The sequence below is a fragment of the Mus pahari genome, chromosome 20 (assembly GCF_900095145.1).
Source record: "Mus pahari chromosome 20, PAHARI_EIJ_v1.1, whole genome shotgun sequence".
Classification (NCBI taxonomy): domain Eukaryota; kingdom Metazoa; phylum Chordata; class Mammalia; order Rodentia; family Muridae; genus Mus; species Mus pahari.
The window spans coordinates 19,244,908-19,259,292 of record NC_034609.1 but is presented as its reverse complement, the minus strand read 5'-3'; the positions used below and the strand labels follow the sequence as shown (position 1 = coordinate 19,259,292).

At 51.0% G+C, this 14,385-nt stretch overlaps 1 protein-coding gene across 1 annotated transcript in view; it reads right to left on the bottom strand.

Annotated features, from left to right (window-relative positions):
- Positions 1 to 410: 410 nt before the first annotated feature.
- The window catches only part of Drc7 (dynein regulatory complex subunit 7), a 21,119-nt gene continuing 7,144 nt past the window's right edge, over positions 411 to 14,385 (bottom strand). The window contains exons 6-18 of the mRNA XM_021220567.1: positions 13,612 to 13,770; positions 13,082 to 13,300; positions 10,133 to 10,261; positions 8,051 to 8,123; positions 7,162 to 7,290; positions 6,896 to 7,024; positions 5,613 to 5,833; positions 4,180 to 4,395; positions 3,415 to 3,525; positions 3,221 to 3,331; positions 2,104 to 2,298; positions 742 to 881; positions 411 to 658 (exon numbers count right to left, since the gene is read on the bottom strand). Of these exons, the coding sequence (XP_021076226.1) occupies positions 565 to 658; positions 742 to 881; positions 2,104 to 2,298; positions 3,221 to 3,331; positions 3,415 to 3,525; positions 4,180 to 4,395; positions 5,613 to 5,833; positions 6,896 to 7,024; positions 7,162 to 7,290; positions 8,051 to 8,123; positions 10,133 to 10,261; positions 13,082 to 13,300; positions 13,612 to 13,770 (1,926 nt within the window). The 3' untranslated portion in view covers positions 411 to 564. The remainder of the gene's footprint in view (positions 659 to 741; positions 882 to 2,103; positions 2,299 to 3,220; positions 3,332 to 3,414; positions 3,526 to 4,179; positions 4,396 to 5,612; positions 5,834 to 6,895; positions 7,025 to 7,161; positions 7,291 to 8,050; positions 8,124 to 10,132; positions 10,262 to 13,081; positions 13,301 to 13,611; positions 13,771 to 14,385) is intronic.

Below are 14,385 nucleotides of genomic sequence, written 5' to 3'. Positions count from 1 at the left end.
AGAGGCAGGTGGATTTCTGAGTTCGAGGCCAGCCTGGTCTACAAAGTGAGTTCCAGGACAGCCAGAGCTACACAGAGAAACCCTGTTTCGAAAAACCAAAAAAAAAAAAAAAAAAAGACTTACTTCAGGAAACATCAGCACCCCCATTTCACAGGTGGTGGTGGTAAATGGAGGAGAAACTCAGATTCTGTCCCTTGTCCTCTAATTATCAAGCTGCCTGGTCCTGGGGTGGGCTCCGTGGCTAGGCTGCTCTCACTTTTGAGCTGGTCCACCATCAACACATTGAGCTCTAAGCAGATGTTGGCAGGTGGCCATGGAACCATCTGGAGAGCCAACACTTGATAATCCAGCAGAGAAGATGCCGGAGAAAGATTTAGGGCGGTGCAGACTGGAGCTTGTAAACACTGTAGTGTAAATGGCAAACAGGAAGTTCGTTTATTTGAGGGAGGCTATGTGGGACAGGGAGGTAGTGTGGCAGTGAGGCTGGTATAGGATCACAGTGGCTAGGGAGAAGGGAGGGACTCCATTCCCTGGCAGGGTCTGCCGTAGTTCCAGGAGACGACATCAAACAAAGACTTTCACAAAGTCTATCAAGCGCGGGTCTTTGTAGAGCTTTTCCTCCAGTGCCAGGTACTTCAGCGGAGCCAGCTCTTTGTGCCTGAGCAGAGGGAGGAAGGAGAAGGTGAGGGATAGCCGAGCTATCAGAGTGCTCCCCGGAGTCCACCCGACTCTGCCCCTTACCGATTGAGCCGCTGTTCCAAGATTCGGATGCGGAACATGGCCTGAGAACAGTAGCTCAGGTACAGGTTTTCATCCTCCGGCGTCAGGGTTACCTGGTTCTCCTGGTACCATTGCTGCTTCTTCTGCAGCTCCTGGGTCTCCTGGAAGCATACAGAGATGAACATGGGAATGCGAGAACTGATCTGCAGCCAGGCTGTAGGCCCACAGATGACCAGGCAGCCCCAAGAGGATAACACCCCAACCCGGAACCCCAAGGAAAGGGGCAGAGTTAAAGCATCACAAAATATCTTTTGTGGAAACTGCTGGGGTCATGATTTAAAGGATAGCATGTGCATGAAATCAGAACAGGGCCAAAACAGCCAGTCAGAGCTAGGGATGTGGTTTAGTGCATGACCCTGGGTTCCACTCCTAGCAGCTCATATATAAAATCAAAACAAGTGGGTGTGATGTGCACACCTTTAATCCCAGCTCCCATTAGGCAGAGGCAGATGGGTCTTTGTGACTTTAAGGCCAGTCTGGTCTATATAGCAAGTTCCAGGTCAGTGAAGGCCATAGAGTAAGACCCTGCCTCAAAAAAAAAAAAAAAAAAAAAAAGCAGGGGACTCCCTGCTCTCCAGAGAACTGGGGTTAGATTCTCAAGACTCACATGCAGGCTCAGAATCATCTGAAACTCCAGTCCCAGGGGATGTGATGACCTCTTCTAGCCTCTGAGGGCACTAGGCATGCATGTGGTGTCCAAAACACCCACACACACAAAATAGCTACATGATCTAGACATGTTGCAGACATGCTCAGAGCCCCCAGCAGCTCGTCTCCAAAAATAAAGTGGGTCCCATTCCACCCAACTCTTCTCTATGCACTCTGCAGACCAAGACACTGCGTGGGGACCACATGGTATGTACCTCACCTGTCTCACAGAAATGGGCCAAGGACTAGGAGCTATTATAATGAACCATCCAACCATCCATCCATTCACAAACCCACCCATTCACTCTTCTATCCCTCTGTCTGCCCACCTTAGTTACCCATCCATACCATCATCCATCCATCTATCCATCCATCCAACCATCCTCCTACACTCCACTCCCAATCCTCACTGCACATCCAACTGTACCTGCCCACCCCACCCCACCTAGTAACCCCATCCATCCACCCATCTGTTTACCCAGCTACCCACCATTCATCCACTCATACAATAACAAAGGTGGGAGAAGAAATCAGGTATTTGTAAGCCATAGAAACACACTCATCCGCTTATCTGTCACTCACGGATCCGTGAGGCACTGAGCAAAGACCCCAGGTCCCATTTCTGACTGAGGATGGTGAGGTCACCTCCCCTGCCTGGGCCCTCCCTGGCCACACCTTCTCAAAGCGAGCCTGGATGAGGTTAGCCTTGTCGATGAGCCGCTGCTTGAAGTCGCTCAGACACTCGTCCTTGAGTCGCACCGCCTGCCATCGGGTTAGCTTCTCGCCTGGAGGGAGCTGGGCCAGGAATGGGGCCAGGTAGTCCAGCTGGGCCTCCACCTGCCGCAGGTGCTCCTCATGCATGACGCGCTCCTGTGGGCCAGGGAACCAGCTGAAAGATCGGGATATGCAGGAGACCTCCCGAGCAGCTGAGTCCATTGTGCAATGGTACAGAGCCAGGCCCTAAACCCAGGCCCCAGGGTAGGGTGCTTAGGAGACACGACTGCCTCTTTCTCCATGCTTATTCCTTTCTGACATGTAATTCCTGTTTCTGACACGAATTCATCAATCAGTCTGAGCCTTAGTTTCCTCCTTTGAAAACAGACCAGCTTGGGTCTGGAAAGCACATAGCCCAGGCCTGCCAGTCCAAAGCAGGCACTTACGGTGAGTGGCAGTGGGTTAGCAATGATTCTGAGCTCCCATTTTTCTCTTTTGCCTGTAAGGCCGGCCTTACATGGGGCACACAGGAGCCAGAGAACGTGGAGACAGGGGGCTGTTGCCCTTTCCCAGGGATCCAAGAACATTCCAAGGCCCAGCCTTGCCAGGCCAATTCTAAACTTCTTTAGAGATCTTCACTGCTTGGTGAAGAGGACTTCGCATCGAGCCTAGGAACCCATACTGGTCCTCCCACTTGGCAAGAGGCGGGTAAAGCCAAAGCCCTGCATTGCTGAGTCCTGGTGTTCAACCTGTGCCTGAGTCAGTTGGCTGGATTCCCGGCTCAGTTCACAGCCTCAGTGAGAGTCCTGCTAGAGATGGGCATGTAGTTCTCATTCTTTCTCTACACAAGGTAGAGACTCATTTGGTCACAGTCCTGGGTAAGTACATCCAGCCTGGAACTTAAGTGCTCGCTGGGGGCCGGGGGGGGGTAGGTGGCCCATCAACAAGCAGGTGATAGTCAACAAGAATACTCACCTGACATCACCAGCGACTTCATCCCCTCATCATCCCTTACATCCTCCCGACCCTGGAGGCAGGGCTCCAGGGAGGGAGACCCGGGAAGAGTACGGAAACTCACCATGGCCTCCCGATACTCTTTGCTCTTCTCGTTGCGCTTGGTGTCGTAGATGGAGATGGTCAGTGTGTGTGCCTCCTCCTCCTCTTCACGAAGCTTCAAGATCTCCAGCACCTTGATCGGACATCATGGCGGAGGTGCATCACGGCGGAGGCCCTCTCCCCCTGCCGCCTCCACTGTCTGGTGTAGGACCTTACCTCCAGCTCCGACTCCCAGGCCTGATGTCGAGACAGCTTTTCTTCATTCTTCAGCTGAGTCATGGTCTCGTACTGGTAGAGGAGTTTCTTGGTGTGCTCCATTGGCTCTACCTGAGACCAGAACCACCACAGTGACAGGGACGCTGCGCCAGGGAAGGTCTAGGGACCACTTGGTTTAAATCTACTCCCTTTTTCTAGCTGTGTGGCCTCAAGCAAGGTGCTTAACCCCTCCAGACCCCAGGATCCTTCTCAACAAAAACAGTAACAAAGAGGGACCAAAGAAAGATGCAGAGGGGATTACGGTTATGCTATTAGAAGAGGAAGATGAGACCATCCTAGATTCTAGGGCGAAAGAATATCCTGTCACCTTCAGGATAGGTCCCTGGGATCTGGGGTCTAGGATCCCCAGAGGTGCAGGTAGGGACCATGAGGAAGGCTCTGTAACCCAATCCCAGGCCCGGGGAGAGGGATGTTCTGAAGTACACATGAATAGCAGTCGTGTACCCAATTCCCACTTTCTAGGCATTCCGGTTACATCTAACAGGGTTTTCATTTTGGTGGAAATGGGATGATTTTCAGAGCAGCTGCAAGGGAAAGGTCCTCAGATGGGGGCTTTGCATGTTACCAGGGACAGAGATGGGTTTGCCAGAGTAGTCTTCACAGAAATTTCACTTAGGGTTTCTCAAGTTACCAGAAGATGCTGGCAGGCACAGTTTTTAGAGTGTGTCCCTAACCTTTCTGTGTGCCGTGCGGTCACCGACCCACCTCGTAGCTGATGCACATTTCTGGTGTCATGATGATCTTGTTTCCCTTGCTGTCGACTTCCATGCGCCGCAGGAACTCTCGCTTGGATGCGGTGATGTAGTCGTCGCGGCAATGGTAGCGCAGCTGAATGCGCTCCTCCCCTATCAGAAACACGCGCTCTGCCACATCCTCATCCGCAGGTTTCTCTGGATTGCGGAAGAACCGCTCTGTGATTTTCTGTGTGGCCAGAACACACGGGGGGGGGGGGTTTCTGAGCATGCTCTGTGGGCAGGAGGGAAGGACTCTCAAGACCCAGGAGTCCAGGGGTGCGAGTCGTTGATCCCGCCCTTTCTGCTAGACAATGGATTCTATGACCCCCGTGGGTTCTCATGGTATTGGGCCTTTCTCCAATTCCCTCCACACTGAAGCTTGTCTGCTTCTAGAGGTGGGGAGCTCTTCACCTCTCCAGAAAGCCTGTCCCATTATCAGCTAACCCTTACTACAGAAAGGAGCATCTTTGGTGTGTGGCCAGGAAGTCCAATGGCCAAGAACTTTGTAGCATCTTAGAGGAAACAAAGCTCAGTTTGAGGACAAGCAGCTGAAAATAGGTATTCTAACCCTCACCCCAGATCTCAATACAATTTAAAAGACTCTGGCGAGCAAATTGTGTGGGAGCGCCTTGGTGTGTGCATACGCACATTTGCATGGTGGCCAGAGATTGACATTGTCTTTCTTAATTGCTCTCCTGCTTGGTTTTGTTTTTGTTTTTGTTTTTTTGAGACAGGGTTTCTGTCTCAAACTTGGGCTCACTTGAACCTGAACCTCACTGGTTTGGCTTGACTGACAGGCCAGCAAACCCTATGTTTGCCTCCCTGGTGCTGGGATTACAGATGCGGGTCACAGTGCCAGGCCATTTTTGTGGGTGCTGGGGATTAAACCCAGGTCTTCGTGCTCAGAAAGCAAACTCTTTACTGAGTGAGCTGTGTCGTCAGCTCACTGAGACAGGATTTCATGTGGCTCAGCCTTGGACTCACTATGTAGCTGAGGGTTGCCTTGAACTCTCCACTCTTCAGCAACCACCTCTCCACTGCTGGGATTAATTGTCCAGCTATGAACAAACCTACTAGTCCATAGTATTATTGGAGAGAAGTCATTTGAGATATTTGTAAGTTTCTTTAGTTTCCCATATTTCCAGATGTCTGGTTATTACGTGTGTATTTGTTCACGACAGTGAGAAACCTCGCTTCTTTGTCGAGTGGCTGGGGACAAGACTTGGTCCTAACAAGCCCAGGGGTCTGCATTTGTTAAAGTGGTTGTTTCATATTTAGAACTCTGGCAAAATCACAGGCATTAATGATCATCCCACAGTCAGGGTTTCCCTGATCCTGATGACCCTCTCTCTCTATCTGCCGGCGAGGGTAGGCAGCCAGTCCCCAGTCCACGTGTACTCTCACCACCATGGGCCTCGGGTTCGACTCCACGCTGTTCTGGCTGAGCTTCTTTACTCTGGGTCCAAAATTGATGTGCCGATAGGCAAGGAAGTCGGAGCGCCCTTCATAGTACTCGGTCATTGTCATGGGTGTCTCCTCCCGTTTCACCAGGCCATCTACACGGATCTTTTTATAGAACTCCATGACGCGGTCCATCTCAGGTAGCATAGACTTGTATGAGTGCACTGGAGGGGTGGGGGCAGAAGGGGAGAGGGGGAAGGGCTGGGTGAACATCAAGGGCTGAGGCAGCTGGCTCTGGAACCCAATCCCAGGCCCCGGGAGAGGAATGTTCTGAAATACACGTGAGTATCAGTTGTGTACCCAACCCCCACTTTCTGGGCATTACGGTTACACCTAATTTTTTTGTTTTTATAAACAACGCCATGATGAACAACTGTAGCATACATTTATTGTTCTTGCTCAGCCTCTTCGAGAACATATTCTCAGCAGAGGAATTACTGGGTCAAGATGTGCTTCCATTTTAAGGCAGTTAATGTTGCTGTTTAGAGATGGAACATGCACGGGGTCTCAGGCATGCTAAGCATGTGTTCTATCACTGAGCTATATATCCATATTACTAACACATTTAGCTCAATTATTCTTAGGAGCAACCAGCTGATATCAATAGGGAACAACTTTCTGCCACTTCCAACCCCCAGCACACCCACCAGGTTAGGACCATTTGCCCACACATAGGTTGTGGCATGGTCCCTTCTTGGTTTAATCTTGAAAATTTCAACTCCTAAACGTGGTCGGTGTCTTTCCATGTGTGTGTTGGCTCCAGACTTTTCTCTGCTGAAGTCTGGGGTATGATATGGATCTCAGGAGGCATATTCTTTCTTTCCCTTCTTCCCATCCTCATGGACTCCTAGCCATAGAGCCATACAGTGGCCACTCTGCTCCTACATTTGCCTCTTTGGTGGCGCTAGTTGGCTTTATGGTCCAGCATTCTTAGACCCTTTACATGTGTACCCTCGGGAGGAGATTCCGGCCTGATCCCAGGCACAGAACAGCATGTGGCCCTGGCTTTGACTTTCCTAGAGAGCCGATGGTCATAGATAGTGTCTTCCTTTTCTGGGCTTCCTCAGCTGACCACCACCTTATCTTACAGAGTCAGAGGTAATGCCCATGCTTGCCACCCAAGACCCTCCGTGATACCTAGGGTCGGTTCTTCCCATCAGTGTCATCGCTTGTAAATGCCCCTCCCCCCACAGCTCTTGGTCTGCCCAGCCAGGGGATCCACACACCACACAGAGCTTGGGGATGGCCTGGCTTGAAGTAGTCCACGTGCAGGCCTGTGGTCTTGTTGATGTGCTTCAGCTCCAGCATGTCCTCCCGGTTCTGGTACCACTCCTTTATCTCTAGAACCTTTGTGCCTGTCGGGACACAGAGATGGTTGCCGTGGGCAGACCAGCTCCTCTGGCCTCTGCCACACAGACACATAGATTTACCCGGAGTCACCAAGCACGGCATTTGCTTGTTTCCCCCATTCCATGTCCCCAAGGTGCCTTACACTGTTGGTCCTCGTAGGTGGTGAGGCGACACACCAGGCCATTGTTGTTGAGGTATGGGGACCACTTCTCCAGCTGTGCCTTCTTGTACTGTATCACTTTCTTCCCATTGGGGCAACGGGTCTCAAACTCTGTGGATGTAGAGGGAGCTGGGGTCTTTCCTTCCACCCCTTCCTGGATGCTTGTCCATGGTCTGCATTGCCTATAAAGTGCCTCCAGGCCCAGAGCCAGCTCCAAGGAGGAAGAAAATACTTGGCAGTGCTGGCTTCAACTCTTCCCAAGGTATTCTTGGGCCGGCCAGCATCCCAGGGCTACCCGAGAATCATATCTGGGATCAGCCACTCCTTTCCCCTGCCAGGCCTTCACCACTGAGAATAATGTGCTAGAAAGACATCTGATCCTTCAAAGCCCAGCCCCAATGACCACTATCTCTTAAGACCCATTTTGCCTCCATCCCTTGTCTAGGATGTAATGGGTGCTCCTACCCCAGGGTTCATGACCACTTCTGTAGCACTTTGCTACCTGCTGGAACAGCCTATACCCTTCTTCTGATCTAGGCATTTCCAGGTGGGCATATGTAGACACTGGACAAAGGATAACCCAGTCTCTTGCCTTCTTTGCCTATTTTTTTCCTGTGGCCTGGCCCCCATTGCACCATATACTCCATGCTCTGCCCATGGCCTCCTCTGAGGGAATCTGGGGAAGGGAAGAAAGAGGCCATGTCCCGGACCTCGGTGCTCATGATGGTAACAGTCCAGTTGTGTGGCAGGTAGTGTCAGGCTCTGGGTACAGAGCTGGCAGGGTGTTGAGAGGGGTTGGGAAGAAGGGCCCAGGAACCTTCTATGGCTTTTCTGCTGAGCTGTGGGCTGAGAACCAGTGAATGGCAGAGACCTTCGGGGGTGATCTCAATCTGGGAGACCCACGAAGATGGCATGTCAAAGCTTTTATCCTCCTCTTCTTTGCCCTGTGAGGAAAAGAAGTGGTTTCTGGCCAGGGTCTTGGAGCAGAGGCCATGGCACACCTCCGTTCCCCTACCGCAGGCACAGACTTACTAAGGGGGCTGTCAGTTTTCCTGGAAGAGCAAGAAGTCAGAAGATGACCCAGGTTAGGGGAGGAGAGGAGTAGGTTTGGGTGGACCCCTATTCTCTACTTTCGTAGTCTAAGATGGTAGCACCGGCTCTCATACCCCACCTTTCCAGCCAAACCACCTGCAACTATGATTGCTACTCAGAGAGGGGATCCTGAGTCAGAGGGAGCCAAACCTTTGACTGTACCTAGTACCAGGTAAGAAGGGCTGGGTAAGTTTTTCATCTACTCTAAGCCTAGGTTTCCTTAGCTGTTAACTGGGCCTCTAGGGAGGACTAACAGATGTTGTGAATCAGTCTTGGGCCCTGCATGGCTGTTCTTCCCTGGTCTGTGAAATAAGGCCTGGTCTAGACAAATGGTTCTCAAACCAAGCTCAAGATTTCCTGTGTGGATACTTTTGCCACAAACAATGCTCAGGCCTTGGGTGCTCACTCATCTGATTGTGACTTCTTCTGAGATCATGTAAGGATTGGTCGTCGGTGAGCAATAGCAACAGCCTAGGAATCCCAGGTCTGGCCCTGCAGCTGATTCTCAGGATCTATTGTCTGTCCATGATGGAGGGACCAGGATTCCCATTCCAGGGATGTGACAGGGCTTCCAGAAGGAGCAAGCTCCTGGGTTGAAGGGTACGTAGCCCACAGCCAGCAGGGACACCAGCACTCAGAATCGAGGAGAGGGAGAACAGGGTGGCCTCAGTCATTCTTAGGCAGCCCTCAGAGCTGAATAATCACCCCTGAGAACGCAGATATGCAGCCAGACTGTTGGGGTTTGGTTCCTAGCTCTCACTTTCTGGGTGGGTCCTTTGGTGTCTCCTTTTTGCCCTGCTGTGTATAAGTTGTCCTCAGCTATCCAGGAAGTAGGGATTTAAGAGTGAACTCAGATTCTGCAGCAGAAGCAGAACCGGTCCCCTCAGTGTTGCCTGTTGATACAGACTTGTTCAACCTACCTCTAAAATCATATGCTAATCATCGGCCACCCCCCAGTACCTATGAATCCAGTTGCATTTGGAAGTAAGGTCTTTACGGGTAAGGCAATGGAATCTAAATTGGGTCTTCAGGTGGACCTATTATGATATGCTAAGTGTTCTTATGAGATAAAGGACACAGATTCATAGAGAAAGAGAGAGCCAGATAAAACTACAGTGCTCATGGCTACCGGCAAACCCAGAGGAATTTGGAAGAAACCAGCCCCGCCAGCAGCACCTTTGATCCTGAATTTCTAGCCTCTGGGAGTGTGGGGCTTCCAGTTGTAGTACTCCCTATGGAAATGCTAGTGGACAGATACATCTGTTACTGTTGCTCTGGATACCAAACACAGACTGTGACCCTCACCCTAGTTTTACACGTAAAGGAGACATGGGAGATTCCTAAAGCAGGGGGAATTTGCCTCCTAGTCTTTCCTTTCTCACACAGGACCCCATGTAGGAAATACCCCACCACACACACACACACACACACACACACACACACACACACACACCCTGTTGAAAGATGACAGACAGAAGTCTGATGAGGGGATACCCCAGGCCAGGGACTAAGAAGGAGCTAGCAGAGTGGACCCTGAGGCTCCCACTCCAAAGATATGGTCTCTCTAAGGAACAGCTCAAGCCTTCATCAGGGCTCCAGATAGGAGAGACTGAATTCAAGTACTGTCTGTTCCCTAACCTACTGAGAGGTTCTGGGACCTGGGATGGTCACTGGGTATGCCTAGGCCTCTTTTTTACCCATCTGTAAAATGAGAGCTCTACAAGACCCCTCTGCTTTGAAGGATGTAGGACCTCTGGACTTCCCTCCCTCATAATGCACATGTCTGCGGGGATGTCTGTCAGACTGCCTGACGCAAAACGCGGTGGAGGCCCTCGCCCCACCCCCATGCTAGCAGACTCACCAGGTCTTCCACATCATCATCATCATCCAGCCCTTCTTCATCCTCCTCAGTCAAGGATAGGTGAGGCTTATCCGTCCCCAAGAGCATGTACTCCCATCTTACAGGGTCTCCCAGGTCGAAGATCAAGTCCTGATGGAGGGGGAACCAGTTGAGTGGACCCCCTGGACTCCATGACTTTGCCTGCTCCTAAGGGGCAATGGCTATTCCCCAAGGCCATCAGAGGCTGTGCAGAATGTCGGCTCCATCCAGTCTTTCTAAGAGTTCAGCCACATTCTTCATCTCATCAGGGAAACTGAGGCCCCACTCTCATCCCATCATCCCATTTCCCAAGGAAGAAATCCTATAGCTTGTCTAGAGGAGACTCAGTGGTGCCCCCTGTTGGGGACAGTCTGTACATGATGACAATGTACATCACTATGGAGCATTCCTGAGCAGGAAATGACTGGTTTAAAGTGAGCCTCCTTGTGTTTTTTATGCTTTTGTTTTTGTTTTCTCCCAGCCAGGGAGCCAGGAGCCAGGAGCCAAGTGCTACTCAGGACTCAGGAGGATACAGGAGCTCTCAGAGGGAACCAGCCCGGCAGGACCTCCAGAACTGTGAATCAAAGAATGTTTGTTCTTTAAGTTCCTAGCATGCAGCACTTCCTGGTTGTAGGTACAGGTGCCAACCAAGGGGTCAGGGGTCCCCTCTACCTGCTCTCCTCCCTAGGATCCTCTCCCAAGGGAACATGCTCCACAGGGAGATCAAAGCCTGAAGAAAAGCTGCTCAAAGGAGATTGAGCATCCGGCCATTGGGAGGTAGCCCTGGTCCTGTGTTCACCGTCCTGTCATGTCATGTCCCGAGAGGCCTCCTGTGTATCATACCCTACTTGGTAGTAGGGACGGAGTGGTGGACGTAACAGAGGGAAGGAACGGAGGAGAAGAGGGTTTCTGGATACAGCGGTGACTGGGAATAAAGACTAAAAGGGAAGAGGAGGAGGAGGAGGAGGAGGAGGAGGAGTTGTTTAACCACAGTACTGAGGGTCAGAAATCAGAACATGGAGTCCTCCAAAAAGAAAAAGGTGGGAAATCCAGGCTCTGCACTGGGACTTTGATGGACCACACCTAAGGACTAAAGATAACAGAAAGGCTCAGGTAATAAGGTCACCCAGGATTGGTAGATCTTCCCTTTTCCCACTAGATCCTTACCCTACCTACATCTCTACAGGAGATTAGATATCCAATCATCTCTGATTTTTTTCATATGTGGTTTTTAGTAACATAGACACATGTACACATGGGAAATGGCAACAATGCACTCACAAATGAAAAATGAGATTTCTCCCTGGAATACTCAAGGTTTGGAGTTTGTCTCTAGCACTGCCGGATAAACGAATTATCCAAACTGAACGTGTCGTTTAAAACATCCCGCAAAGAGAACTCTAGACCCAGATGACGTCCAAAGAAGAAACAACACTGGTTCTACAGAAAGTCACCCACAGAAGGATTAAAACTGACCTCACTGAGGGAACTGCCCTGCAGTCTTTCTAATTCTTAGAATTAATAAACAGGTTTTAGACTTTCTGGATATGAGGACCGTTTTCAAAAAGCCAATAGTAGTTTTGAAACAATGTAACATCGCCTTCTGCCCACAGAATGGCAAAACAAGCGGCCTAGGTGTGCACACCTGGAATCTCAGCGTTCTGGAGGCTAAAGCACAAGGCATGGCTCCAGGGCATCCTGGTCTGGAATGAGACCCCATCTCAGACTCTCCCAAGAAAACACTGAGTGTAAGGAGCAGGAGGCTGTCCACAGTCTCACAGTGTGCTGCTTTGATGCGGTCACTTTTGCAAAATGAGAAGAATCTACTGAGATGAAATGTGACTCTCCTAAGTCTTGACCCATCCGAGGCAGGTATGTATGTGTTCCCTGAAATGCGGGTCTGGAAGTGCTCGCTGCAGCACTATCCCAAATAATCCTGTGCTGGAAATGATCTCAACATGCCACTCTAAAACAGGAAAATGGGTTCTGGTTTGCTTCAAGAACAGGGAATTAATGAACAGTAAACACGAGCAACGCATTGCCCGCAGGAAATGGACGAATCTCTCATACATCTCCACGATGTATGACAAATCCAACACGAAGAGTACACACTGTATGACTCAGCTGACCAAGTGTCTTAAACAAACTGATGGACCCTTAAGAAGTCAGCACTGGCTCCACCCCCGTAGCCCATGCCACCTGCCTCTATCCCCCCACCCTGTCCTTCAGTGATGTCTCCCTGTGGACCTATGCATCCTTCTCAAGTGAAGAGTGTTGGTTTGTATAAAGGAATTTTTCCTTGTTTTTGTAGTATTAACTTGTACATGATAAGCACCCGCTGGACCACAGAGCTCGTGGGTGGAGGGGTTATTGGATGGGAGTGGGCAGGTCCTGGTATGTAGGGGAGTTCATTATCACAAACCAATCTAATAAGATGCGCCTTTATAATTGTGCACTTTTTCGTGTGTGTGTGTGTGTGTGTGTGTGTGTGTGTGTGTGTGTGTGTATGTGTATGCAGCTCATGGGACAACTTTCAGGAATCAGTTCTCTCCTTCCACCATGCGGACCCGTAGTATCTAACTCAGGTCATTAGGGTCGGTGGCAAGCATTATACACAAGTGGATTCCTGAGGGATGGGCCGTATTCTTTCTTATTCTGGGTGCAGGAAGCAGGGCCTTGGGTGGACAGTGTGCCTAGCACTTTAGACGGACAACCTACACCCTGAGTTCATTTGCATAAACCAATAGCACATGGGTTAAAAAGGATGCACACAGCAAACTGGAGAAGTTCATCTTGTCAGAATGGTCCTTGATAGCTGGGGGTGTGGATTCTGGGACCTCCACGATACCCTGCTATCAGAGGGTAGGTGGCCAGACCCCCCACAAGCCCCCCATCCCCGGTCTCTACCCCCCTCTCCCGACTCCGGCACACCTTGCAGCAGTTCCAGCAGTCCTGCATGTTGATCCAGTAGTTCTTGTGGTTCCAGAGGCTCTCGATGCCCAGGAAGTGCTCATCCTTGGTACTGTAGCTGCGTGCAGTCAGAGGGTCTATGAAGAAGCTCTCAGGCACCTCTCGCTTTCCTGCCAGCACCAGGACCCAGGAGTGCACCCGCAGGCCATGCAGGGGGTCAGGCTTTGCTTTCTCTGCCTCCTGCACAGGGAAGGTGGGTGACCACCAGCTAAGGGGAACTCTCTTTCCAACATTCCTCCTTAGAATTCCAGGTTTCAACCACTAAAATGGTGGTGGTGGCGGCGGTGGGGGTGGGGGGTGGGTGACCAGATCTGTGGCTCACTCTTTGGGGCACTGTAGGTGAGATTTCATCCAAAGAAACGCAATACGGTTGGTTCTATGGATGAGGAGCGCTTTAGTGAGTCTTAAGGGAAGGCCTTATGGCCATAGTATGTTATCCACTGGGCCCACCGGGACCAGCTATGTCAGGGTGCAGTGCCGTGGAGACCCACCAGGAGGCGATCTTCCTCTTCCTTAAGCCGCCTCTGTTCTAGATCCTTGATCTCCTGTATTCTCTTCTCTTCTTGCTCCTGCTCAAACTTGCTGGTCAGGTCCCGGGGTGGCTTGATGGAATATTTCTTAGGCACTGTCTTCTCTTTCTTCTTGACTACCTGTCACCCAAAAAGAGTGGAAAGTCTCCCACTGCACCTTTTACAGGCTTAATGGGATCAGGGCCTAGCCCTGACAGAAGAGGGAGCTGCCGCCCCAGCTCCAGGACCGGAAGGGAGGAGTGGGAGTCGAGGCGGAGGGTCCTCTTTACGGATCAAGCCTAGCTGCATGGCAGAGAATACGAAAAACCTCCCCACCAGCCTGGCATGAGAACATTACGAACGCGTGAGCGCGCGCACACACACACACACACACACACACACGAATACACACACACACACACACACACACACACACACACACACACACACGCATGCGCACACACGCTCAATGCAGCTGATCTGGATCCCAAACAGAGGGTGGGGCAGATAGTCTGGACTAAGAGTTTTCAGGGGTTATCCTTGGGAGAGGTCATACATAGATTCCAGGTTCAATTTTCTGAAGCAGGTAAGAAAAGTGACCATGTACGGGGCGTAGTGGCGCACGCCTTTAATCCCAGCACTTGGGAGGCAGAGGCAGGCGAATTTCTGAGTTTGAGGCCAGCCTGGTCTACAGAGTGAGTTCCAGGACAGCCAGGACTACACAGAGAAGCCCTGTCTCGAAAAAAAGAAAGAAAG